The 24,966-nt window shown below is 52.5% G+C and overlaps 1 protein-coding gene across 2 annotated transcripts; it reads left to right on the forward strand.

Annotated features, from left to right (window-relative positions):
- Positions 1 to 2,448: 2,448 nt before the first annotated feature.
- Positions 2,449 to 18,008, forward strand: ZNF783 (zinc finger protein 783). 2 transcript variants are annotated; one of them, XM_052638731.1, is made up of 8 exons: positions 2,449 to 2,487; positions 5,937 to 6,338; positions 6,423 to 6,549; positions 6,714 to 6,842; positions 12,094 to 12,222; positions 13,287 to 13,397; positions 14,371 to 14,421; positions 15,154 to 18,008. In XM_052638731.1, the coding sequence occupies exons 1-8, from the start codon at positions 2,464 to 2,466 to the stop codon at positions 15,975 to 15,977; spliced, it is 1,797 nt and encodes a 598-aa protein (XP_052494691.1). In that variant the 5' UTR covers positions 2,449 to 2,463; the 3' UTR covers positions 15,978 to 18,008. The 2 variants fall into 2 exon arrangements, with proteins under 2 accessions (XP_052494691.1, XP_052494692.1); XM_052638732.1 differs by lacking the exon at positions 14,371 to 14,421.
- Positions 18,009 to 24,966: the final 6,958 nt, after the last annotated feature.

Consider the following 24,966-nt stretch of genomic DNA (forward strand, 5'->3'; position numbering starts at 1 on the left):
CTCCCATCTTGTCCTGAAGGATCCCGGACGAGCCCCCAAGATGAAAGTTTGTTGTTAAATCACGACACCGGGATTCTTGGCCCCCGGAGGAGAAGAATTCAGTCCGGGGCCAGAGACGAGGCTTGATCGCTCAGAGCTTTTGTGTAATAAAGTTTTATTAAAGTATAAAGGAGATAGAGAAAGCTTCTGACATAGGCATCAGAAGGGGGCAGAAAGAGTACCCCCATCTTAATTTATATTAGAGCTGCTCCTGGCCTGACACCCAGGCTGGTCTGCTCAGGAAACCACATGATGTTATCACGTTTTTGTATTTTTTGTTTAATATGTTTATAAAATCAGAGCCTGGGAACGGGAGGCAGCTTTGGGAGCTAATGGGCACGGCAGTGTGATCATTCAACAGCAGAATCAACATCTCATGGCAAACAGAAACAAAATTTTGTATGTGCCCCTGCCCCACCCACACGAGCCTCAGACCTGGAAATTCTGAGACTCGTGCCCAGCAATCTGTATTTTAATAAGCACTCCAGGAGATCAGGATACTAAAACTTGAATACTGATTACGGAAACTCTTTTCTAAAAAACTCCGACCAGCTGTCAAAAATGAGAGCACTCTTCCCGGGGCAAAGCTTGTGAAATTCTAACATCATCTTCCTCTCCCATCCATTTTCCAGACTCTTTCTGTTTGCCTTGGACATTAACTCTTATTTTATGAGATCACAACTTATAAAATTATAAGAAATTTTTAATCCTTAATACACTGCCTGACCCCTGCTGAGACCTCAGGGGCGCTCTTTTGTTTGCCAACTGTCTTAGATCAGGTTATTTCAACAAGGATTCCCAGGATGAACCATGCCATATATAGATTTGATTTCTTGTTACCTTAAAGTAATACTTCCTAACCTTGTCCCAGATTCTAGGGGTGAACCTGACCTGAAGACGGTATCAATTTATTTGTGTTCCTACTATGTTAACTGACCTCACTTTTGCTTGGATCAGATATACGGGCTAATCATCTTCTCCCTCCCTCCCAAGAGAAAAAAAGGAAGAAAACATAAAGAAACAAAACTGCAGACTGATGTCTAACGCTTCCAAACCCGGAAGAGTTTCCAGGATTGTCGGACAGAGTGAGATTGTTGTGAAATGCAGAAGCTTAAACTGTATACAGCATATTTTATTTTCTGGCTGCCCTGCACCTTAGTTCTCCAAGCAGGGATCCAACGCACACCCTCTGCATTGGAAGGGCGGAGTCTTAGCCACTGGACCACCAGAGAAGTAAAGCGTATTTCGCTCTAGGTGTATGCACATGAGCGCAGGCTCAGTCATGTTCCACTCTGCAACCCCACGGACTGTAACCCACCAGGCTCCTCTGTCCTTGGGCTTCTCCGGGCAAGAATACGGGAGTGGGGTATGCCCTCCTCCAAGGGATCTTGACGACCCAGGGATGGAACCCGAGACTCCTGTTTTGCAGACGGGTTTTTTACCACTGAGCCACCTGGGAAGCCCATTTAAGTTTAACATTCGGTGATTAAGAGGTTTTCCAGAGTAAGGCTCTGTGGGTTGCAGATGAGGGGAAAGTAGGTCCCAGATTGAGTCGTTTATTCCAAATGCCTCAGGGCCTGAGTTAGTGGTGGATTTAGTCCTCCCGATCCAGAGGACCCCCCAGCTGGTAGCTTACAGGCGAGTGGCAACTGGATGTGGCAGAGCGGGCCTTCCAGCCGCGTACCTGCTGGGAAGGCGGACCCCAGGGAAGGCGGAGGAGACCCTGGATCCCCAGAGGGAACGAAGGAAGCAGGGTTGGTTTATTTAACGAAATGCAGTTTTCGTTATTCCGGAAAACTAATAAAAGTTTAAAAATACTTATCGATCCCTCCCACCCCACCTTGGCTTTCCCCGCGCAAAATGTATACCCAAACCAACATTAGAGGTGTTAAAACGGCAGATCAAGTGCATACACAGTTGAGGTCACCCGGCGATGACTGAGCGTCTTACCCCCAAACCTCGAAGTTTCCAACGCGTTTCCTTTGTTAGCTCACTGGCTGGATTCCAGCCTCCACCCCCCCAAGCACCCCGCCCGGCCCGGGCGCGAGGGTCGGCTTCGCCCGACGGAAGCCCGGCCGGTGGGCCCCGCGGCGCGTGCGGCCCCGGCGTCCACTCTCGCGGCCCAGGCGAGGGCGGGCAGCCGGCTCCCCCGACGCCCGGCGGGACCCCCGCGGCCGCCCGGGGCTGGTGAACACCGAAGGCCGCGGGAGTGCGGTCCTTCGGGCTGCAGGGGGCGCTGCGCGCGGCCTCTGGCCCGGCCGCGAGCGCAGCTCTTGTTTAAAGGGCCAGCGGGGCACGTGGCTCGGACGCAGCTCGCGGCCGCCCCGGCAGGAGCTCCGAGGCTGGGCGGCTCCGCTCCGCCTCCGCCGCCGCGCCGCGCCGGCCCCCGGGAGGAGAGCCGCGGAGCGAGGGACGCGAGCAGCCATGGCCGAAGCGGCGCCCGCCCCGGTAAGCGCCCCGCGCGCGGACGCCCAGCCGCGCCGGGCCTCCGCATGGACCCGCGAGGGTCTCGGTCGGGCGGCGGCCCGCGCGGCCTCCTCTCCGTCGCCTCCGCCCCGCGCCCGCGCGTCCGGCCCGCTCGGGCCGCCCGGCTGCCCTCGTCCCGGCCGGGACTTGGGCGGCCCAAACGCCAGGCCGTGCGCAGCGGGTGGGCGGCCCCGACGTCGGGGGAGCGGCCGGACTTTGCGGTCACACTTAAGATGACAAGCCCTCGTCTTGGAACCGAGTGGCGGTCTCCTCCCGTCCATTGTCTCACTGGAGGCCTGGAGGCCCGGCGGCCCGGAGACAGGCCGGGGGGTGGGGCGGGGTGAGGGGGTGGACAGGCACTCCGGCCCCATCGGTTCTGACGACCGAGGTCTGAGGCTGGGCGGGAGGGGAGCGGGACGCGCCCAAAGTTGCACACCGAGTCGAGGCCAGAGCCTGACGCCCACCCGGGGCTCCGGAGCTGGGTCCCCTCTCGGGTGCACACGTGCGCTGACAGCTGAGAGAAGGTGTTGAGTGCTGTTTGCTGCAGGGATTGTAGGCGGGTGTTTTGGTTTTTTGTTGTGGTTCATGAAAGATGAGCAGATACTGGAATGTTGGCTGATAATATACAGTGTGTCCAGTTTGGAGAAAATAACCTTTTAGCCTGTTTTTTTGGACATAGTAGAAAAACATTTGTGAAGAGCTCAATCCACCGTGCAAGCCTGCTGAGTCTCTCAGTCGACTCGGACTCTTTGTGACCCCGTGGACTGTAGCCCACCAGGCTCCTCTGTCCATGGGGTTCTCCAGGCAAGAATACTGGAGTGGGTTGCCATTTCCTTCTCCAGGGGCTCTTCCTTATGCAGGGATCGGCGCCAGCCTCTCTTGGGTTTCCTGCGTTGGCAGGCAGGTTCCTTACCACTGCGACATCAACCCGTATCTACCATTATTAATACATCATAACAAGGTTTTTGAAGCCTTGATTTTTCTAGATACTGATTATTTTGGATACTTTTTAAGGAGGAACTTTTCTTTCCTTAAGGAAGACTTCCCTGGTGGCTCAGATGGTAAAGTGTCTGCCTACAATTTGGGAGACCTGGGTTCAACCCCTGAGTCAGGGAGCCTGGTAGGCTACAGTCCATGGCCTCACAAAGAGTCAGACGTGACTTCACTTTTACTTTCTTTTTCTTTCCTCTTTGGTGAGTTTGGTCAGACGTGACTTCACTTTTACTTTCTTTTTCTTTCCTCTTTGGTGAGTTTGGTGTGTGTGTGTGTTTTTAAGGGCTCTCTGAGTGCAAGGGCAAAAAAAGAGGATGGGCCTTCTTGGGACTTACAGCCCTGCTCCCTGGGGGAAGCCCCCAGCAAGGCCTTTCCCTGGGGCTACAGGTGTCATCTTCAACTCCCACTTAGCCCAGGACCACTTCCTCAGCACTTTTCCTGGCCCTTCTCATCCACCTCTCTCCTTCTGCTCTCTTGCAGCAACCTGAGATCCCCAAAACATTCACCCAACAGGATAGACTTGCCCTCAGCTTTCATTAGCCCCTGGTATCACACTGTTAATTTGACTGTCTAGGTACATAACTTTTCTCCAGCACAAGGAAGAACTGCATAATTTTTTTCTGCATCCCCATTGTACTGACTGTTGACAGGTGTTTAGTCATTGTTATTGAATGACTGTGTTTAATTGTTGAGTCACTCACTCATTCACTCAGTAGGCATTTACTGAGCATCTGCTGTGAATGAGGCACTCTTCTAGAAGCTGGGAATACAGCGGTGAATAATACATACCTTCATGGAGCTGATGTCCTCATGGATCTTATGTTCTCATGGGGAACAACACAAGCCGTAACAGGAAGGGCCAGCAGGCGGCCTAGTTTAGACGTGTCCTTGGTGAAGGTCTCTGTGAGGCAGTGTTTAAGCTGGAGTCTCAAAGAAGAGGGAGCCAGGCGTCAAGAGGGGTGAGGGAAGCGCTCAGGCAAACGGAGAGGAGAGAGCCAGGTACATCATAAGAATCCCAAGAGGCTAGGGGAGCTGGCCTGTAGTTAGTACCCAGGAGGATATAAAGTCAAGGAGGTAGGTGGGGATATGATAAGACGTTTCGATTTTATTCTGGGTACACCAGGAAGCTATCAGTCAAGGGACTAAAATGCTCTAGTCTGTATTTAAAAGATTACTGGTCAGCTTGTGGAAAATTGATTGCGAGGGAAGAAGGGTGAACCGGGGAAACCAACCGGGCAGAGTAGCAGCGGTTCCGGGCAAAGGTGACTGGGGCTTGGACTAGTCGTGGCAGAGGAGGAGAGAAAAGGGTGGACTTGAGATACTTTTAGAGATGCACAGTTAGGCCTTGATGGTGATCTGACCATGGGGATGAGTACAGTGAAGGGCTGAAGTGGTCCCTCTGTCCAGCAAGGCTTTTAGCGAGACGAACTGGGCTGAGGCCTGGTCATCAGGCCCTGAGGTCAGCTGAGGTACTTCAGAAGCCCTTTTCCAAGACATTGAGTTCACTTCAGTTGCTCAATCGTGTCCGACTCTTTGTGACCCCATGGACTGCAGCACACCAGGCTTCCCTGTCCATCACCAACTCCTGGAGCTTACTCAAACTCACGTCCATTGAGTTGGTGGGTAGCCATTCCTTTCTTCAGGGGATCTTCCCAACCCAGGGATCAAACTCAGGTCTCTCACACTGCGGGCAGATTCTTTACAGCAGAGCCACAAGGGAAGCCCAAGAAGACTGGGGTGGGTTGCCATGCCCTCCTCCAGTGGATCTTCCCGACCCAGGAATCAAACTGGGGTCTCCTGCATTGTAGGCAGATTCTTTACCAACTGAACTATCAGGGAAGCCCCCAAGACACTGAAGGACAATGTAATGAACAGGGTGGAGCAGAAAGGCCATGTGAACGACTTACTGCACCCCTGAGTTGGACCCACCGTCAGCTCAACATCCTCCTCGTTGTCAACAACACAGGGCTCACGTTTTTTGTTTGCCACATTGGACATCGTCATGTTAAGTGTTTACTACACCAGTATCATTAATTCTCGCAATCCCCATCATGTAGGTATTATTATTACCCCATTTTACAGATGTGGGGTTGGAGTTGAAATGCATAACAAGCTTTGCAGAGCTCAGCCAGCTTGTGAGTAGTACCACTGCCACCGAGCTTCTGAGTGTCAGCGGAGGAGACCAAGACCAGGAAGGGAAGTCACCTGTGCTAGGTGACAGATGCTTTTCCTCCTGATTCCCACTTGCTAACACCCTGGTTTAGCCTCTCCTTGAAGATGGATATCCCCCCTGCTCCTCCCTCTCCTCCACTTCCTGCTGGGTCCTCAGGATCCCAGGTGGGGCTTCACCTGGGAAGGTGCCATTCTGAGGTTTCTCTTTGAGATGGACATCTCACTGGATAATTGTGATCATATCTCCCCTTGCTCTTGCTGGACAGGCTCCAGAGAGGGACAAACTAACAGGGGATGAAAGGCCTTCGACTTCTTCTCCATCACCCCAGCCGGCCGCTGAGAAGAATTCCTATCTCTACTCCACGGAGATCACACTGTGGACGGTGGTGGCCGCCATCCAGGCCTTGGAAAAGAAGGTGGATTCCTGCCTGACCCGCCTGCTGACTCTGGAGGGGCGGACAGGGACAGCCGAGAAGAAGCTGGCCGACTGCGAGAAGACGGCTGTGGAGTTTGGGAACCAGCTGGAGGGCAAGTGGGCCATGCTGGGGACCCTGCTGCAGGAGTACGGGCTGCTGCAGAGGCGGCTGGAGAACGTGGAGAACCTGCTGAGGAACAGGAACTTCTGGATCCTGCGGCTGCCCCCGGGCAGCAAGGGCGAGGCCCCCAGGGTAAGCCCTGGGCACCAGGGGTGGGACAGCCTGCGGCCCCTGCCCGTCAGTGTGCGGGTAAGCCTGATGACCCTGTGGTTCCAGGTGCCCGTGACCTTTGATGACGTGGCCGTGTATTTCTCTGAGCCGGAGTGGGGCAAGCTGGACGAGTGGCAGAAGGAGCTGTACAAGCACGTGATGAGGGGCAACTACGAGATGCTGGTCTCCCTGGGTAAGGCTTTCTAGATGATGCTCGGGGCCCCTGCCCACAGATGGGCCTCCTGCAGGCTGTGTCTCAGCTTTGGCTTCTGTTCCTCCAGGTGTCACTGCGTCTCTGGGTACCTGGGTGATGGGTGTCCAGTCTTGACCCCAGCTCTCTCTCTACTCTGCACGCAGATTATGCCATCTCCAAACCGGACATCCTCACCCGGATGGAGAGGGGAGAGGAACCTTGTCCTGAAGGCCCATGGGGCCAGGAGGAAGGGAACGAGAGAGAGGAAGCGTGCCCCAGGAGGCCAGGTGCAGGTGAGTGGGGGCGTGGCCGGGGCTGGGGACAGTGCATGCGTGTCCCCGCCCTCCTGCACTTCCCACACTGCGAGGCCAGGAAGGAGCGCAGGCTCCTTATCTCAGGGTAGGCCACGCTCTGGCTGCCGTCACCTGTTTTACCTACCCCCTGCCCCTCACCTCTGGCACCCCCCAACCTATTCTCTGTATCTGTGATCTTGTCTTTGTTTGTTGTCTAAATATTTATTTGTTAAGTTTTGGCTTCGCTGGGTCTTTGCTCCTGCATGCGGGCTTTCTCCAGTTGCAGCAGGAGGGGGCTGCTCTCTAGTTTCTGCGGATGGGCTTCCCAATGTGGTGGTTTCTCATTGAGGAGCATGGGCTCTGGGGAGCATGGGTGCAGTAGTCGGGGCAGGTGGGCTCGGTAGTTGCAGCTCACAGACTCTATAGAGTGCTGCCTCAGTGGTTGTGATGCAGGGGCTTAGTTGCTCTGTGGCCTGTGGGATCTTTCTGGACCAGGGATCCTTCCCGTATGTCTGTGTCTCCTGCATTGGCAGGCAGATTCTTGACCACTGGACCACCAGGGAAGCCCCTCTTTCTTTGTTTTTTTGTTTTTTCTCCTACTGCTATACATTTATTAAAAAGGTCAAAAATTTTAAAAGACTAAACATATTGGCAAGGATATGGAAGAATTGGAAGTCCCAAACTCTTCTGGTAGGAATACAGAAGGAAACAACCATTTTAGTTCATGGTACGTGCTGATGTGCTCGGTCCTGGCTGACTCTTTGTGATCCCATGGACTGTAGCTTGCCGAGCTCCTCTGTCCATGGAATTTTCCAGGCAAGAATATTGGAATGGGTTACCATTTCCTACTCCGTCTTTGTTTGTTTTTAATAGATTCCAAGTATGAGTGAGATCGCATTCTCTGTCTGACTTATTTCACTTAGCAAAATACCCTAAAGTTTGTTGCAAATGACAGGATTTCATTCTTTTTTATGGCTGAATAATATTCCATTATATTTATATATGTATATACATACATACATACACGCACACATAGATACACACCACACTTTCTTTATCCGTTCATCTATTGGTTCAGTTCAGTTCAGTTCAGTCGCTCAGTTGTGTCCGACTCTTTGCGACCCCATGAATCACAGCACGCCAGGCCTCCCTGTCCATCACCATCTCCTGGAGTTCACTCAGACTCACGTCCATCAAGTCCGTGATGCCATCCAGCCATCTCATCCTCGGTCATCCCCTTCTCCTCCTGCCCCCAATCCCTCCCAGCATTAGAGTTTTTTCTAATGAGTCAACTCTTCTCATGAGGTGGCCGAAGTACTGGAGTTTCAGCTTTAGCATCATTCCTTCCAAAGAAATCCCAGGGTTGATCTCCTTCAGAATGGACTGGTTGGATCTCCTTGCAGTCCAAGGGACTCGCAAGAGTCTTCTCCAACACCACAGTTCAAAAGCATCAATTCTTCGGCGCTCAGCCTTCTTCTATTGGTACCCTCAAGTTATTTTCATATTTTAGCTATTGTAAAGAATGCCGCAGTGTGCAGTGAACATTGGTGTGCAGATATCTTTTTGAATTAGTTTTTGTTTTCTTTGGAAAAATACCTACATCGCTGGATCTTATGGTAGTTCTATTTTTAATTTTTTGAAGAATCCCTATACTGTTTTCCCTTGTTGCTGAGACATTTTACATCCCCAACAACAGAGCACAGAGTTTTCCTTTTCTCCATATCCTTGTTGTTTCTGGTCTTTGAAAATAGCTATTCTGACATGTAAGGTGATGTCTCATTGTGGTTTTGATTTGCATTTCCCTGATGGTTAGTGATGTTTTACATCTTTTCATGTGCCTACTGCCCATCTGTACATCTTCTTTGGGAAATGTCTGTTCAGATACTCAGATCTTCAAATGTTAATTGAATTTTTGTTTTGCTGTTGAGTTGTGTGAGTTCTTTATGTATTTTGGATCTTAACCCCTTATCAGGTGAATGATTTGCAAATATTTTCTTTCATTCAGTAGGTTGCATTTTCATTTTGTTGATGGTCCCTTTTCTATGTAGAAGCTTTTTAGTTTGATGTATTTCCCCTTGTTTATATTTAGTTTGATGTCCCTTTTTTTATATTGAATCCCAAAAAAATCTTTGCCAAAACTGATGTCAAGGAGCTTACTGCCTGTGTTTTCTACTAGGAGTCTTGTAGTTTCATGTCTCACTCAGTTGCCTTTCTTTTTGTGATTATCAGCTTTATCTTTCTATTATAAAATTCCCCATCAACTTTTCACCTAAGGAGTTTAATGGCCATTGAAGACTTGCCTGGATTCATTACTGAATTAGGGGTTGTAAAATGGTGAAATTTGGTCATTACTTTGGCGCCTAATAGGGCTTCCCTATTCGGTGCCCTGGCCTGCTGCAGTCCATGGGGTCGCAGAGAGTCAGAGACGACTGAGTGACTGAACTGAACTGAGGGCTTCCCAGGTGGTGCAGTGGTAAAGAATCCACCTGCCAATGCAGAAGGTGCAAGAGACGCAAGTTCAATCCCTGCATCAGGAAGATCCCCTGAAAGAGGAAATGGCAACCCACTTCAGCATTCTTGCCTGGAAAAGTCCATGGACAGAGGAGCTGAGTAGACTACATTCCAGGAGGTCACAAAGAGTCAGACATGACTGAGCATGCGGGCATCAGCACCTAGTAGCTGAAATTCTTTTATAAAGAATAATTTCCCTAACCAGCTCTTTTAATTACCTTGAAATATAGTCTGTACAGAAAAGGCAGGTTAGCTGCTTAAATATTTCTTGTCATCAATTTTCGGAATGAAGAGTTGCTTCCTTAGAAGTCTCCAATGGTGGCCAATACTTGGGCTTTTCTTTCTTCCTTTTTTTATTTTATAACTTTGTAGGTGAATGTTTTATACATGCAGTCCTTTGCAACCATTATTTTCATGCTTACATTGTCCCATTCTTGGCTCTTGGGAACCCCTTCAAGTTGACCTATAGGTCATTTTGATGTAACTTCAATGGCATTCAGACACACAAGATGTATCATTTACATTCCCGTCAGTGTTGTGAAAGAGGGCCTCTTTCCCCACAGCCTTGCCACTAGGGAATGTGGTCATACTCATAGGATTTTAGTCTGTGTGATAGGTAAGGAATATTTCAGTGTGCTGCTGCTGCTGCTAAGTCGCTTCAGTTGTGTCCGACTCTGTGCAACCCCATAGATGGCAGCCCACCAGGCTCCCCTGTCCCTGGGATTCTCCAGGCAAGAACACTGGAGTGGGTTGCCATTTTCTTCTCCAATGCATGAAAGTGAAAAGTGAAAGTGAAGTCGCTCAGTCGAGTCTGACTCTTTGCGATCCCATGGACTGCAGCCCACCAGGCTCCTCCATCCATGGGATTTTCCAGGCAAGAGAACTGGAGTGGGGTGCCATTGCCTTCTCCGTATTTCAGTGTAGTTTAAAAAAATAGATTTTTTTAGAAATAATTCACAGACCATACAGTTCACCTATTTAAAGCATATAGTTCAGTAAAAGGGAAAGAGAAAGTCGCGTCTGACTCGAATTCTCCAGGCCAGAATATTGGAGTGGGTAGCCTTTCCCTTCTCCAAGGGATCTTCCCAACCCAGGGATTGGACCCAGGTCTCCAGCATTGCAGGCGGATTCTTTACCATCTGAGCCACTAGGGAAGCCCAAGAATACTAGCGTGGGTAGCCTATCCCTTCTCCAGTGGATCTTCCTGACGCAGGAATCGAACCGGGTCTCCTGCATCGCAGGTGGATTCTTCACCAACTGAGCTATGAGGGAAGCCCCCTTTCACTTGCACTTTCAGTGGTTCCTAGAATATTCATAGATAAGTGCAGCCACAGTCCATTTTATCACATTTTTTGTCACCTCAGAAACAAGCCCTGTATCTTTCAGCTATCACCTGAACCCCTTCCAAGCCCCCTAGTCCTAGCAACAACAAATCTGCTTTCTGATTCTATAGATTGGCTGATTCTGGACATTTCCTATAAGTAGAATCATACAATACATGATCTTCCACGTCTGTCTTCTTTCATTTATAATGTTTTCAAGGTTCATCTATATTGTACTGTGTATCAGCACTTTTTTTTTTTTCTTACTTTAATCAAATGCGTATAACATAAGATTAACCATATTGACTGTAAGTGTACAGTTCACTGATACTAAATACATTCACATGTTGTGCAGCCATCACCAACATTCATCTCTTACTCCTTTCGTCTCGTCAGACTGGAATTCTGCTCCATCAAACAGTGACTCTCCCCCTTTGTCAGCCCCTGGCAACCACAATTCTCCTTTCTGTCCCTTTGAACTTGAGTTCTCTAAGTAAGTACTTCATGTAAGTGGAATCATAAAGTATTTGTGTTTGTATGACTGGCTTATTTCACTTAGCGTAACATCATCAAGGTTCATCTATGTCATAGCATATTGTTTGAATTTCTGCCTTATTAAGACTTTTATTATATTGAGGTAGTTTCTTTCTATTCTTAATTTTTGGAGTGATTTTTTTTTCATAAAAGGGTATTGAATTTTGTCAGATACTTTTTCTGCATTAACTGAGATAATCATATGTTTATTTTTTTTTTCTCCCCATCATTCTCAATGTGGTATATTCCATTGATCTAGTTTCACATGTTGAACCATCCTTGCATTCCAGGAATAAATTTCCACTTGGTTGTGCTATTTAATCTTTTTATCGTGCTGTCCAATTCAGGTTGCTGGCATCTTGTTCAGGGTTTTTGCATCAATGTTCGTAAAGAATATTGGTCTGTAATTTTCTTGTAGTGTCTGACTGGCTATTGTACTGGTATAGTTTTGTTTATGGGCCATTTTAATTTTTCATTCTGTGAAATAGTCATGTCTCTTCCACTCAGAAACTTTTTTAAAAAATGCATACTTTCTAGGCCCACCTAGAACTAACTGAGGGGAATCTTGGGGGTGTTCCGCAGGGGATCTTTATACACCAGCCTGCTGGAGGACTTGGGTTTGGGAACTGCTGTTAAACTGTCTTGAGCCAGGACTCCCTAAAAAAAGCCAGATCTTTGGTCCTGTGTGTCACGGTACTGTCGGATACCGTAACATACTATATGTACCATTTCTTTTCCTCTTTAGCCTGGAATCTAGTTCCTAGACAATCAGTGAGGTTCACTTCATTGTCATACCCCATGGCCAGGTGACTGCAGTCAGCCGCTCCCCAGAGTCCTGGGAGACCTCTGCGTTGCCCTTAGTGGCACTGATTTGCATTCCCCAGGCCTTCCTCCATGCCCAGACCAGATCCCCAGCTCGGTCAGCCCTGCCCAGGAGGAGCCGAAAGAAGGTCAGGCCCTGGAGCACCAGCGAGACTGGGAAGCAAGGGTGACCCCGCCAGAACCGGGCGCTGGTGAGTGAGGGCCGCTGGGAGGCTGTGCCAGCGGGGCCCAACAAGCGGAACTGAGAAGAGGCGCTGCAGCTCGAGGGTGGGAGAGACGGCTGGGGGCGGCCAGGCTGCTCTGCGCCAGACAGGCTTCCCAGGAAACGGCCCCGAGCCGGGTCTTAGAGGTGGATTTTGCTGGGAACATAGGGTGTTTTCGGCAGGAGAACACAGCCTGAGCAACGGTGTGAGTTCCTCAGGTATGTTGGGGGCCAGATACACCAGTTTGGCTAGAGTGAAGAAGGGCAACAGGAGGGGGGCGTGGGGCCTCTGCAGGGAGTGAGGACCATCAGGTCAGCGGAGCAGTACGGCTTGTGTGTCCGGCACGGTGCCAGCCTGTGCGGCCCTCGGTGAGTGTCCTCCTTCGGAAGGTCTCTGGGGGCTCTGTGGCTCCAGTCACCCCTCCCAGTGTTCTGTGCTTTTGTTTAGAGGAACATTCTTCCCGTCCTGTCACAAAAACGGCTTATAATCCAGAGAGCACCTAGCAGATAACCCAGAGCCTTGTTTTCTGTCTCCAGACTGCTCTTTTGCTAACTTGGTGATCCCCCTCCCTGCCAGCCTGCCCATTCAGTCTCTGGGGCGCTTTCTGTCCGTTTACTTCTGTGCTTCTTCCCCACTGGCTATGGGCCCCTCTGAATATGGGTGACACCCCACCATTCCCTGTGTCCGTCCTTCCCAGCCAGCGTGTCAGAGGACTAGACCTTCTTATTGTCCCTGCTCTGGTGCTGGGCCCTGGGGCCTCCCCAAACCCTCTGTCCTTTTGAGGCCCATCAGGGAGGCCTCCTGAAGCTTAGGGGCCAGGTGTTAGCACCACCTGCGTGGGAGCTGGAGGTATGGCCTTTGCCGCACCCCTCTCACCTTGGAGGCAGAGGTTGGGGGGCTGGAGGTGGGGAGCCACCACCCTTGGGACAGAACGTGGCGCTTCCTCTTCCTGGCCCTGGAGCTGGAGCACGCCCTGGGCCTGCTGGGGGATGGCTGTGTCCCCTTCTGGGGCCGGCGGCCGGGAAAGGCCTTCACGGGACTCACTCTCACAGGGCCCCCAGCCGGCGTCAGCATTCTGTCTTCAGTTAAACGGGAGGAAGACTCTTCAGATGGGGAGTCACCAACCTGCCCTCCCAGGGACATCCTGCCCAGCTTGGGGCCAGGTGAGTGAAGGGAGGAGGCCCCATGGCCTCAGCGGGGCCTCGGGAGACCTCGGGGCCCCTCTGGGAGTGGGTGTGGGCTTGCATGATGGACCTGGGGAGGGCTTTCCTCTGGAGGGCACCTCCCTCACCCCCAAGTATTACTTCCTGGGGCTCTGAGGACCCCGGTCACCTGTGGTCCGGTTTTTCCCCGTCGCCGTCTGCTCTGGCTGGGAAGGTGTTGCTTGCAGACAAGCCGCGAGCTGCCAGGGGGCAGTCAGGTGGCAGAGGCCACCTCACGGCCGCCCTGTGACATAGCCCAGCTGGACCGCCTCTCACGTCTTAACAGTTTGAGTATGGAGGCCTGTGATTGAAATTAGTTCTTCCTGCTGAGAGTCTGTGCATATTCTGTGAACTGGCCTTACACCCTGATAAGCAGGAAAAAGTAAAGCGATTATTGCCTATTCTGGCCCAATAGAAAGGGATCCAGCCTGCCCCCATTCCACCCGGGTTCCGGCTTTGGGGGAGGCACGTGCGTGATCTGGGTCCCCCGTGCGGTTGTGGGTGGCCTCAGATGAAGAGACCTGGCAGGTTTGCCTCTTCAGAGAAGAGGGCCTGAGACCCTCAGTGGTTCCTAAGCCCGAGGATACCGTGGCAGCCTATTCAGTGCAACAAGGTTTTTTACCTCAAAGTTTAGATAATTCTTAGACTCTTAATGATTCTGTAGCTGGAGGACTAAGTTAAAAACAGTGGGTCGTTTCTAACGTAGAAATGAGGTTCTGCCATGAGTTATCTGTGAGGACTCCTAGGTGAGCCGTGAGCAGAGAACCCACAGTCTTGCTGTTGGGTGCTGCCCTGGGGGCTCACCAGTTAACAGCTCTCATCCTCAGTGGTCTCCCAGCTTGTGGTTTAAGCTCAGGCTTCAGCGACAATGGAATCACTCCTGTCCTGAACCTTGGAAGTTGCCTGTTGAGGGTGGAGGTATTCGTTCTCATAGGCAGGGGTCCAGGTTCGCTGTCACCGGGGAGCCGACTCTGTGGTCTGGCAGGTAAGGCTGGCGGATGCTGGTCTGGGGGTGGGGGTCGGTCAGAGAAGAGTGTGGTTGGGGGCTGGCTCCAGAGGAAGCCAGAGGAGCAGCAGATGGAGGATGTGGGAGAACACAGGGCTCCAGGCAGGACTGAGGCCAGGGCCTCCCCCCCACCCCCCCGCCCCGGCCATGGCGACCCCTGCAAGCTGGGGCTGAGACCACCCGTCGCTGCCTTCAGAGTCAGGGGGACCCACCCTGAGGCCCAGCCTGGAAGCCGGGCCTCGTGCCTGCTTTCTGTCACCTGAGAGCATGCTGTGGGGCAGGCGGTGGACAGTTGGTGTGGATTTGCCATGTGGCCCAGTAGCTCTGACCCGGCAGAGTCACTCGCCAGCTCCAGGCATGAAGCCTCTTACAGTCTAGGGGCTGTGAGGCCTGCAGCGCTCATTGTCATAGATCAGAGCTAAAGTCTTCAGAATTTTGGAGGGTCCCGTGAAGCCAGCATGTCTCAGGGTTGAGGATATGGGCCTGTCTTTGTCTCCTCTTCATTTTCCATCCATCTGTGTCCCCTGCTCTGAGCCCTGGCCCGGGCTCCTGGTTTTGCAGCGTGGTTTCCCTGCCCCAGGCGTGAGAACTCTGGAGCAGGGGCTCAGGGAAGGCGATGTGGGCCGGGCTGGTGTGTCCGGATCCCGGCTTGGGTTGGGGTGGCAGAGATCAACACCCCGCCCTGAGATCAACGCAGACTCCATTTGCCAGGGGGTGATGCTGTGGTCATCAAGACGGAAGCACCATCCGAGGACGAGATGACGCCAGAGCCGCCCTTCCCCAGGGCGTCCCCGAGCCGGGCCGCGTGTGGAATCCCCAAAGGGCCCAGGAGCAGGACTGGGGGTTCTGGCCGGCTTCATGCGGGGGGCATCCCCCGGGCGCGAGCGGGGGACCCCCGGCCCACGGGGGCTGGGGCCCAGCCGCCCCGTGTCCTCCCGCGTCGGCGGGAGCGGGCCTTCCCCTGCCCTGACTGCGGCCAGAGCTTCCGCCTGAAGATCAACCTGACCATTCACCAGCGAAGCCACGTGGAGGAGGAGCACCGGGAGGCCCGGGGCGGCTCGCCCACCGGGTGGGGGGACGCGCACTCGGCACTGGAGCCGGGGGAGGTGGTGGTGCCCGGCCCGGTCATCCGCTGGCTCCCCGAGGAGCGCGAGGGCCGCCGGCCCTTCGTGGGGCGGAGGCCGGCGACAGCCAAGGTGTACCACTGCAGCGAGTGCCTGCGCTTCTTCCAGCAGCGGAAGAGCCTGCTGCTGCACCAGCGCCTGCACACGGGCAACAGCCAGGGCTGGCCCACCTGCCCCTACTGCGGCAAGGCCTTCCGCCGGCCCTCCGACCTCTTCCGGCACCAGCGCATCCACACGGGCGAGCGGCCCTACCGGTGTCCTCAGTGCGGCCGGGCCTTCAACCGCAACCACCACCTAGCGATGCACATGCAGACGCACGCCCGGGGCCAGGTGGGCCCGCCCTGCCCCGGGCCCCCCACCCTCCTGGGGAGCCTGCCCCGGCCCCGGCCCAGCCGCTCGGAGGAAGGCTGACCAACACGAGCCTGCAGTGTCATCCCGGGGAGGACCTCCTCTTCCCCGCCCCTACGGAGCTTTTCCACTCGTGCCTGACGCTGGTTCCTTCTCGGATGGCTCAGGAGAGATTCCCGCCCCACCCCCCCCCCACCTTTATTCAAATGGGAAGCAGTGGCCTTTATGTTGAGAGTGTATAGGGATGACCAGATGCCTCAGTTCCTTGTCACTTTTTGCTGCCTTTGCTACATTCCTGGCTTATAACGGCTCCATTAAGGCTTAGGGGAGTCCACACTTTGGTGGGGGCCTTTGACTAGTAGCATGGAGGGACACGAGAGCCAGGGTGATAGGGGCATTGAGGGCGTGGGGTTTCTCCGTCAACAAGACAAGCAGCAGAGTGGACAGAAAGCCTGAAGAAGAGGCGCTGGAAATTTGAATTTGTTACTATTATTTTGAAACTTCTTTTTTAATAGTTTTTCTAAGGGCTTTTGTTAAGTATTGTGTGTGGTGGTAAAGGGGACCAAGGTCTCCTGAGGGACAGGAATTAGCCTGCCGCCTCCTTGTGTGGGGATGGCAGAGGCACTGTGCAGACCAGCTGGGGATCCCTGCTGATGGTGGTGCCTCGGCTGCTGCCCTGGAAACCAGGTGTCTTCCTAGATGTGTGTGCTTGGCCCAGAGTGATTCCCAGTATTTCCCGTTCTTTCCTCAGTGGGTGTTCGCATCCATGATTAACTCTGGTAATCAGCTGAGACTGGGGGGAGCTAAAGCCTGGAGTGGATGACATTTCCCCCAGGGTCTCAGTGTTCATGGGTGTGCACGCTCCATGGACCCCACCTGATACCTGGGGGGGGTGTGGGGGGGTCAGGTGCACCATGGGCCCAGGAAGTCCTTCCCCTAGGGAAAGGTCCTACTCAGAGTGAGGCTGGTGACCCAGCGTGGACTGTGGGTTTGCCAGGCCTGACTTGTCATATTAAAGGATGGAATGTCTTCTAGAACTTGGGGCTCATGGCAGAGTTAGGCCAAGAGATCCAGGTGAAACTTTAAGCCACCACCAGCCTCACGTTCCTCATCGGTTAAAGGTGACCCACGTGCATCCTCCACTTTAGAATAGTCACGGTCATAATAGATTTGGAGTCAACAGAACCATAGGCAGCCTAGTTTTGACCTTCCTTTCACCTTCAGGGCCCCCTTCATCTCCAGCCCTTTTTCGACTCAGAATCACTCAAGAAGGACCTTTATTTTCCGGAGTGAGTGGAAGGTCCTTCAGGTGCAGAGTGAGATGAGACTTTCCCTTTGGGCTGTATCCCGCAGGTGCCTTCAGTACCTCAGTGAAACAAACTCTTAGCAAAGCAAAGAGGTTCAGATGGGTGGTTCGGACAATAGGATCGGGCCTCAAGGAGACGTCCTGATGGCAGCTAGCTTCTTGTGCCTCTTAAATCACACCACTTTGGGTGCTACCTAGAGACCAGCCCTTGGTTTGGCTGATTTTGAAGCTGCAATCATGGGTCCTCAGCTGTTCTGATTGTTGTCTCATTTGTCTGGCACTGTGGAGTGTCTAGTGTTCAAGCCTGCTTCCAGGTGCCTGGGTCCCTAGCTGTGCCACTTCGTGTTGCCCCCTTCTGATCTTCCCTACCTCTCCTAAAGTCCTGAGCAGAGTTGGGAGCAGATGGAAACACTGCTTTCATTTCTGGGACAGAGTATACGCGTCAATGACAGCTCAGCCAGGCCTGCCATAGATTCCGTCTGTCTGCTCTTGCATCCTCCAGCCCTTGCCAGAGGCCCCACAGTCCGGACTGGGCTGTCAGCAACTGCACAGGATGTGGTGCTAGTGTAGCTGATGGGAGCTTAACCCTCAGCTACAGAGTTAGTCTCAGGTGTTTTCCTTGGGGATGCCTCAAGGCTCAGAGCTTCTAGGCCTTTCTAATGCTTAATGCCCTATGTAAATACAGAGACTCAGACCGAAGGAGTGATCGCTATGCGCTGGTGCTCCCCTTCTTCCAAAGCACTCAGTGTGCCAGGCTCCAGGCTAGGCCTTGCGAGTTTGCATGACACTCAATAGATGTTCAAAGGACCTTTCTTTACAATAAAATGAATCAATGGAGACTGCGTGACCTGGAAGGATGGAACCTGGTTTGACCCCAGAGTCAGCTCTGGGTCTCGGGTGCCTCTTTCGTAAAGTAGAAGTTGGGGTTCTGGTGTTAAAGGCCCTTAAGAACTGTGACGGTGGCGGAACCTTGGCTGCCTTATTGCCCAGTAAATATGCTGGACTCAAATGAGTGCACGTCATCTGGTTCCTGCTCTCTGGAAGTCAGCGGAGATGTGGGAAGTCTCCGCCCCCCACGGGAGTGGACTGCTCAGCAGGACCCCGGGAGCCACGTTAGGGCTCACGCCGCAGGGGCGGGGCCTCAGGGCCGGCCAATGGGGGTGGGCTCTGGGATTGCACGGGGGGCGGGGTTTCCTGGTCCGGCCAATGGGGAGCTGCCTCTGGCCGTGGGGGGAGGGGCGGGGGGCCGGGACCCTGCTTGCAGACCTGGGGCAGCCTTCGCTGTGCTCAGTTGGTTTACTTGCTGTCCTACCCGGAGGTTCTTGTGTTCCCACGTGCCTCGGGCAGCCCGCCAACCGGGGAGCCCAAGGGCTGGCCTGCGTGGGGCGTCCGCAGTGGAGGCGGCGACTCCTTGGCCTGGCCTCATGGTGTTGGGCCCATGGTCTAGGTGGCCCAGCTCCCGTGAGGGCGGCCCTCACAGAGGATACCCTGCCCACACCCTGCCCTCCTGGAATTGGAGAGGTTCAGCCTGGGTAGTGTCAGTCGCTCAGTCGTGTCTGACTCTTTAGGACCCCCACGGACTGTAGCCCACTAGGGTCCTCCGTCCATGGGATTCTCTAGGCAAGAATACTGGAGTGGGTTGCCATTTCCTTCTGCAGGGGACAGGGATCGAACCTGGGTCCCCCGCATTGCGGGCAGATTGTTTACCGACTGAGCCATAGCCTGGGTAGAGGAAAGGGGACGTAAACAGCACTTGAGGCTGAAGGGTGTCTGAGCTCACAGGATAAAAATCCCTTCTTTCTCGGCCCCAGTTTGCTCACCTGCAGACAACCACATTTCCGAGGTTCCCGCCAGCTTTGACATCCTTGGATCCTGCTCGGGATCGGGATGTGGGGCGGATGAACTGACTATCCTCACTCCAGAGATGCTCCAGGGGCCCCTTCCTGAGGATCTGCCTTTTAGCTGTCACCCCTCTGAGGGCTTACCTGTGGCTCAGGCGGTAAAGAATCTGCCTGCCATGCGGGGAAACCCAGGTTTGACCCCTAGGTCTGGGAGATCCCCTGGAGAAGGAAATGGCAACCCACTCCAGTATTCTCACCTAGAGAATCCCATGGACAGAGGACCCTAATGGCTACAGTCCGTGGGGTTGTGAAGAGTCCGACATAACTGACACTTTCACTTTTCCTTTAACTGATGAGCTCAGGGAGATCATGACCCCATTCGCATCCCCTTCCTAAGCTAAGGTCAGTGATGTTGTCTGGGGAGGTGATTCCCACTCCAGTCCAGGCCCTTGGCTTCCTTCTGTCAGCAATTTTGCCTCTAGCTGTGTGAGGGTCCCAGAAAGCTCTTCTAGGTCTCAACTCTGATTCCTATCAGGATGTATTTGGGTGCCTGCTCACTCTTTTATGCAAGTAAGCAGGGTGTCCCTCCTATTGCTGCAAGAGGGAGTCTGTGTCAGAGGATTTGGGGCTAGTGTCTCAACCTCTGGTTTTTTTACAGAACTTGCAAGCCCGTGTGCTGGACACACAGTGAGGCCCATCAATACCAAACATTAGAGTTTGGAACAGAGAAAGGCTTATTACAGATTTGTACAAGGAGATGGGTAGCTCCTGCCCTAAGAACCCCAAAGTTACTGAAAGCTTTCAGCAAGTCTCTCTAAAAGCAAAAGGTGAGGGGTGGGTGTGGCTAGTTGCAGACTTACTGTCAGATCTTTTGTTCTTGAGATCTGGTCATGATCGGGGAACGATGTTCCTATAAATCTCTACCAGATGAATGCTGTTCTCTGTCCTGACAAGAAAGGGCAAAGCCCCAAGGTACAATTTTCACCCTCCCAGGTCCCAGTCCTGGCTAAGAGAAGGCAGATCTCAGTCGAAGGAGCAGGTTCCACACCCTGCCCAGCTGTCATCCCTGAGGGAGCCAGGCTTTCAACCCAAATGGCCCCCAGTCTCCTCAGGCGGACCAAAGGGGGAGACCAGGTCTCACAGACTATGACCAGACAGATGGTCACTGCTATTAGGTCACAGAGGGGAGAGGTTCCCACTGCCTCAAGGCCTGGAACGAGGCTGATGGCCTTAGTAAGGGCTCTGGAGCCCTTCAGGACAGTGCCCAGTCTGTTCCCTGAGCCCTCCTGCTCACCTGCTGGCCCAACAAGGAAGGAGAAGGCCTGAATCTCCCTCTTAGCTCACTCTCCACCTGATGACCACCACACCAATGACCCTTGACTGAGTCACTTCCCCAGTGGTCCCTCACCGACTGTTACCAGTGGGCAGGTAACCAATAGCCGAGCAGGACAACTAATGGTGTGGCTCACTGACTTTTGGATGCTTGTGGGCGGGGCCCACTGAGGCACCAGGCAATGGCTGAGCAAAACCTGTTGCCTAGTAACAGGGTGCAGAGTAATGAGGCCCAGCAATGGCTGACTGCCAAGGGCCATGCTCATCCTGCTCTGTTACAGTTTGACTGAGCCCATCCCTGGCCAGTGTGACAAGGGCTATCAAGATTTTTGTAACAGAGCACAGCCATTACTATGTGTGCCCTTAATCTGTGTCCCGTTGCTAGGCAACGGTTATAGGGGGCGGGCCCATTAGTGGTCCTGCTCAGCCATTGGTGGGGAGTCCTGCTCACCCATTGCTGCAGTGGGCCCCTCCCACAAGCAACCAACAGCAAATAAACCACCGAGGGTTAGTGGGCCGTTCAGCCAACTGTTGGTAGAGTAGTGGTGGTCAGGCAAAGAGTGAGGTAAGCAGGTGAGCGGGGGGCACGCCGGGAACAGGCTGGGGCCTGTGTCCAGCAGGGCTCCAGAGCCTTCATCAAGGCCACTGACAGAACCCAGGCCTTGAGGCAGCGCTGAACCTCACCCCCTTCCCCACCTCTGTGATCTAAGGCAGCAGCTGTCTTTATAGGATGCCCCTGCCATCTGGGCGACCTGAGGGCCGGCTGAGCCGTGGACACAGTCTCCCTCAGCGATGATGGCTGGGCATGGTCTGGGGACCCGGCCCTGAGGGAGCCAGCTGAGACCAGCCTGTTAACCAGGCCCTCAGACCTGAAACGGTGAAAGCTGCATCTGGGGACCGAGCCCTTTCTTGTCAGAAGAGAGGATTACATTTGTTAGAGATTTACAGATATATGTTGACCTGAGTGTGACCTGACCTCGGAGCACAAAGGATCTGACCCCAAGACGTTTGTAACAACTCACCCAGCTACTCCCTCCCCTTTCCTAGAAAAGGGCTTTGCTGAGGGCTTTCGGGGAGTTGGGGCTTTTTAAGGCATGAACCACTTGTCTCCTTGTGGGACCCTCAATAAAACCTTTCTCTGTTCCAAACTCCAACCTCTTGGTATTGTTTTGCTTCACTGAGTCGGACACATCAACTTGTGTTTCGGTAACAATTTTTCTGTTTCTGAAGGTAGAGGAGTCACCTCCTGGTAGACATAACTTCAAAGTGGTTTAGATCCATGCCTGGAGGCCAGACTTGTGAGGAGATCAGCTGTTGTTCCCTAACCTGTGAAGGCGGAACCTGCCTCCTGCAGGCTACACCTTACACTGGGCAGAGACCAGACTCCGAGATGGAGCAGCTATGCTGTGGGAGAACGCGAGAAGGGACAAGGGTGTGGTGACCGACCAAACGGGCCTGCAGAGCTGACCCCACCTCCTCCCTTTCCTCCCTCATAGAGGGTGCCACCACCAACCCTTGCTGCCCACCCTTTCGGAGATGGTGTGGGGAGGCCCTGGAGCCTGGGTCTCAGGATGAGGGCGGGCCTGGCTCTCACCTTTGCCTGCAGAGGGCAGCCTGGCGGCAGGGGTCCGTGTTTCTGGAAAAACAGAGACAGAGGAGGGTGGGATAAGCCGCTTGCAGTCACATGGCCGATTGTTAGGGCAGATCCAGGGAGCGGCGTGCCACTTACCACACAAACGTCACCGTGGCCTGAGATGGTCCTGGGAGCATGGAGGAGGGCAGACCAGACACCCCGTCCTGAGGTCGAGAATGGTGTCATGCAGCAGAGTCCTGATGGCAAGGCGATCGTGGGCTGGAGAGTGGTCTGCCTCTGAGACCTTCTCCGACCTGTGTCTGCCCCCACGTCTCTCCACACCTGCTCCCAAGTCCTCACTCTGAGCTCCAGTTTCTGCTTTCTTCTGTCTTCTCCTCGGCTTCAGGCTCCTTGTGAGAAGGCGCTGAGTCTTCCTGGAATGTCCCCAGCACTTAACACAGTGCCTGACATATGTGAGTAACAAATAATGAGTGCTTATTAAATGAAGGACGAACCAAAAGGAGCTCAGTTTTCTCCATCTTTCAAATAATAGCATTGGATCCAAGGCCCAATGCAGTTTTCAAGGCTTTTTTAAAAAAGAGGAATCTTTTATTCAAATGACACAAGGCAAAGTGGGACCACCTTGACTGAAGCAGGGGACAGGACTCCTGGAGCCCTGTTCTCTCAGGACATAAAGAATCGTGCCAAGACACCTGTCCATTGCTTTCTAGACTTTGACATTTTCTTTGGGGAGAAAAGTTTGCCTTTAAGCTGGTCCTTTGATTAGGTAAATTAAATCACCATGAGCTCAGACCTGGAAAGAAGGTGGTGTACTCAACCAGGGTATTGAGTAGGTCGCATATAAATCTGGTGGTAAAAGTAGCATTTTCAGACTCCTGCTGGGGCAGGGTGGCCCCTGTGGGTTTCTGACCTGTCTGTGAGTGCTGTTACTGCAGGAACCGGGGTGCCACTTCCTCCACAGCAGTGCGTGGAGTGAGCTGGGCCCGGCACTGCAGTCAGCCATAGCCACCAGGGCTGGGTTCCTACAGCAGTTGTGGAAGAACTGGGCTGTTTGGTGGTTCCCATGGAGATGCCAAGCAGGCAAGGCCTGGTTGAGGTGCCCTGGGAGCAGAAGCCCCCCAGCCCCGGCTCACCTCTGCTGAGCTGTGGAGCCTGGGGGTTTTCTCCTGAGTGGGGGCTCAAGTGAGCACTAGGAGGTGGAGGCGTGAGGTCCAAGGGGCACCTGGGGCCCACCGTGGGATCTAGGTCCCTGGGGTTTCAGCAATTACTTTCTTGCATTCCACCCTCTCTGAAAGCGTTTCCAGATTCATCAGGAGATAGCTCCGCTTCCTGCCTGCCCCTCCGCTGCCTGACCCCCAGAACAGGCCCTGCTCGTGGGGGCTGCTTCCACACCCTCTGGCCCAAATCTTGGGCTGACAGTACGTGAGCAGATTGCTTTATTTACTCATGTTTCCAGGGGCCGGCTTCTCCTACTGGGACTCTAGGCAAGGTGCAGACTGCATTCTCCCTCGGGAGATCTGGGTTACAAAGTTCTAGCATGTTCCTTGGGGAATTCAGAGGCAGGTCCACATTGGAGAACCAAGGCTGGAGAACCCTCTGAGCAGACACTAACCAGCCTCTAACCTTTGAAAGTTTTTTGGTTTTTTTTTTTGATTCTGCAAATGTGTTTTCACAAGAGTACATTCTCACCAAGAAAATGTGTGCAGATGAAGCTGAAGGGCTCTCTGTGCCTGCCACCCTCCATCCTCCACCCTCTCCCCCAGGCCCCTACTATTTTCCTTCTGGTGTGTAGCCTTTCAGGCTTCTTTCTCATGCATATTCATACAGGTAGGTAGTGCAGAAAAACACAGGGTTTAAAAAGCACACATACCATAGTCTGTGTATCATTCTGCAGCTTGCTGTCTTCACTGAGGAATATGTCTTAGGGACCTTTTCCTGTTGGCACCTTTTGATCAGATGCACCCTCGGAGCTCCTGGATTTGGCTGCGTGGTAGGAACTTGGTTGTTAGAGTCCTGATCTAAGTGTGGCAGCCAGTAACAGTAAATGACTAGAACTCAATGAATTCAGTAAAGTTGCAGGATATAAAATTAACACACAGAAATCTGATGATATCTATATACTAGCAAAGATCAAAAAGAGAAATTAAGGAAACAATCCTATTTACCTTCACATCAAAAAGAATAAAATACCTAGGAATATACCGACCTAAGAAGACAAAGGACCTATATTCTGAAAACTTTAGGACACTGATAAAGGAAATTGAAGACAACACAAACAGATGGAAAGATATAGCATGTTCTTAGATTGGAACAATCAAGTTCTTAAAATGCCTGTACTACCCTAGGCAATCTACAGGTTCAGTGCAATCCTTATCAAATTGCAAATGGTATTTTTCACAGAGCTAGAACAACATAGTTTAAAATTTGTATGAAAATGCAAAAGACCCTGAATAGCCCAAGCTATCTTGAGAAAGAAAAAGAAACTGGAAGAATCAGACCGCCGGACTTCAGACTATCCTATAAAGCTACAGTAATTAAAACAGTATGCTACTAGCACAGAAACAGACATCCAGGTCAGAGGAGCAGGGTAGGAAGCCCAGAAATAAACCCACGAACCTACGGTCAATTAATTTTTGACAGAGGAGGAAAGAAAATACAATGGAGAAAAGACAGTCCCTTTAATAAGTAGTGCTGGGAAAACTGGACAGCTATATCTAAAAGAATGAAACTAGAACATTCTCTAACACCATATTAAATAAACTCAAAATGCGTTAAGCACCTAAATGTAAGACCAGACACTATAAAACTCCCAGAGGAAAGCATAGGCAGAACACTCTTTGACATAAATTGCAGCATATCTTCTGGATCTGTCTTCCAGAGTAATAGAAATAAAAACAAAAAATAAACAAATGGGACCTAATTAAACTTAAAAGCTTTTTCACAGCAAAGAAACGATAAACAAAACAAAAACACAACCTA

The sequence above is a fragment of the Budorcas taxicolor genome, chromosome 4, assembly GCF_023091745.1.
Source record: "Budorcas taxicolor isolate Tak-1 chromosome 4, Takin1.1, whole genome shotgun sequence".
Classification (NCBI taxonomy): domain Eukaryota; kingdom Metazoa; phylum Chordata; class Mammalia; order Artiodactyla; family Bovidae; genus Budorcas; species Budorcas taxicolor.

Bases quoted from the DNA above. Each gene is read 5' to 3' on its own strand.
- ZNF783 (XM_052638731.1), top strand. From the start codon at position 2,464: ATGGCCGAAGCGGCGCCCGCCCCG. The intron at 6,339-6,422 runs GTAAGCCCTGGG...CTGTGGTTCCAG, and splicing joins GCAAGGGCGAGGCCCCCAGG to GTGCCCGTGACCTTTGATGA. The intron at 6,843-12,093 runs GTGAGTGGGGGC...TGCATTCCCCAG, and splicing joins CCCCAGGAGGCCAGGTGCAG to GCCTTCCTCCATGCCCAGAC.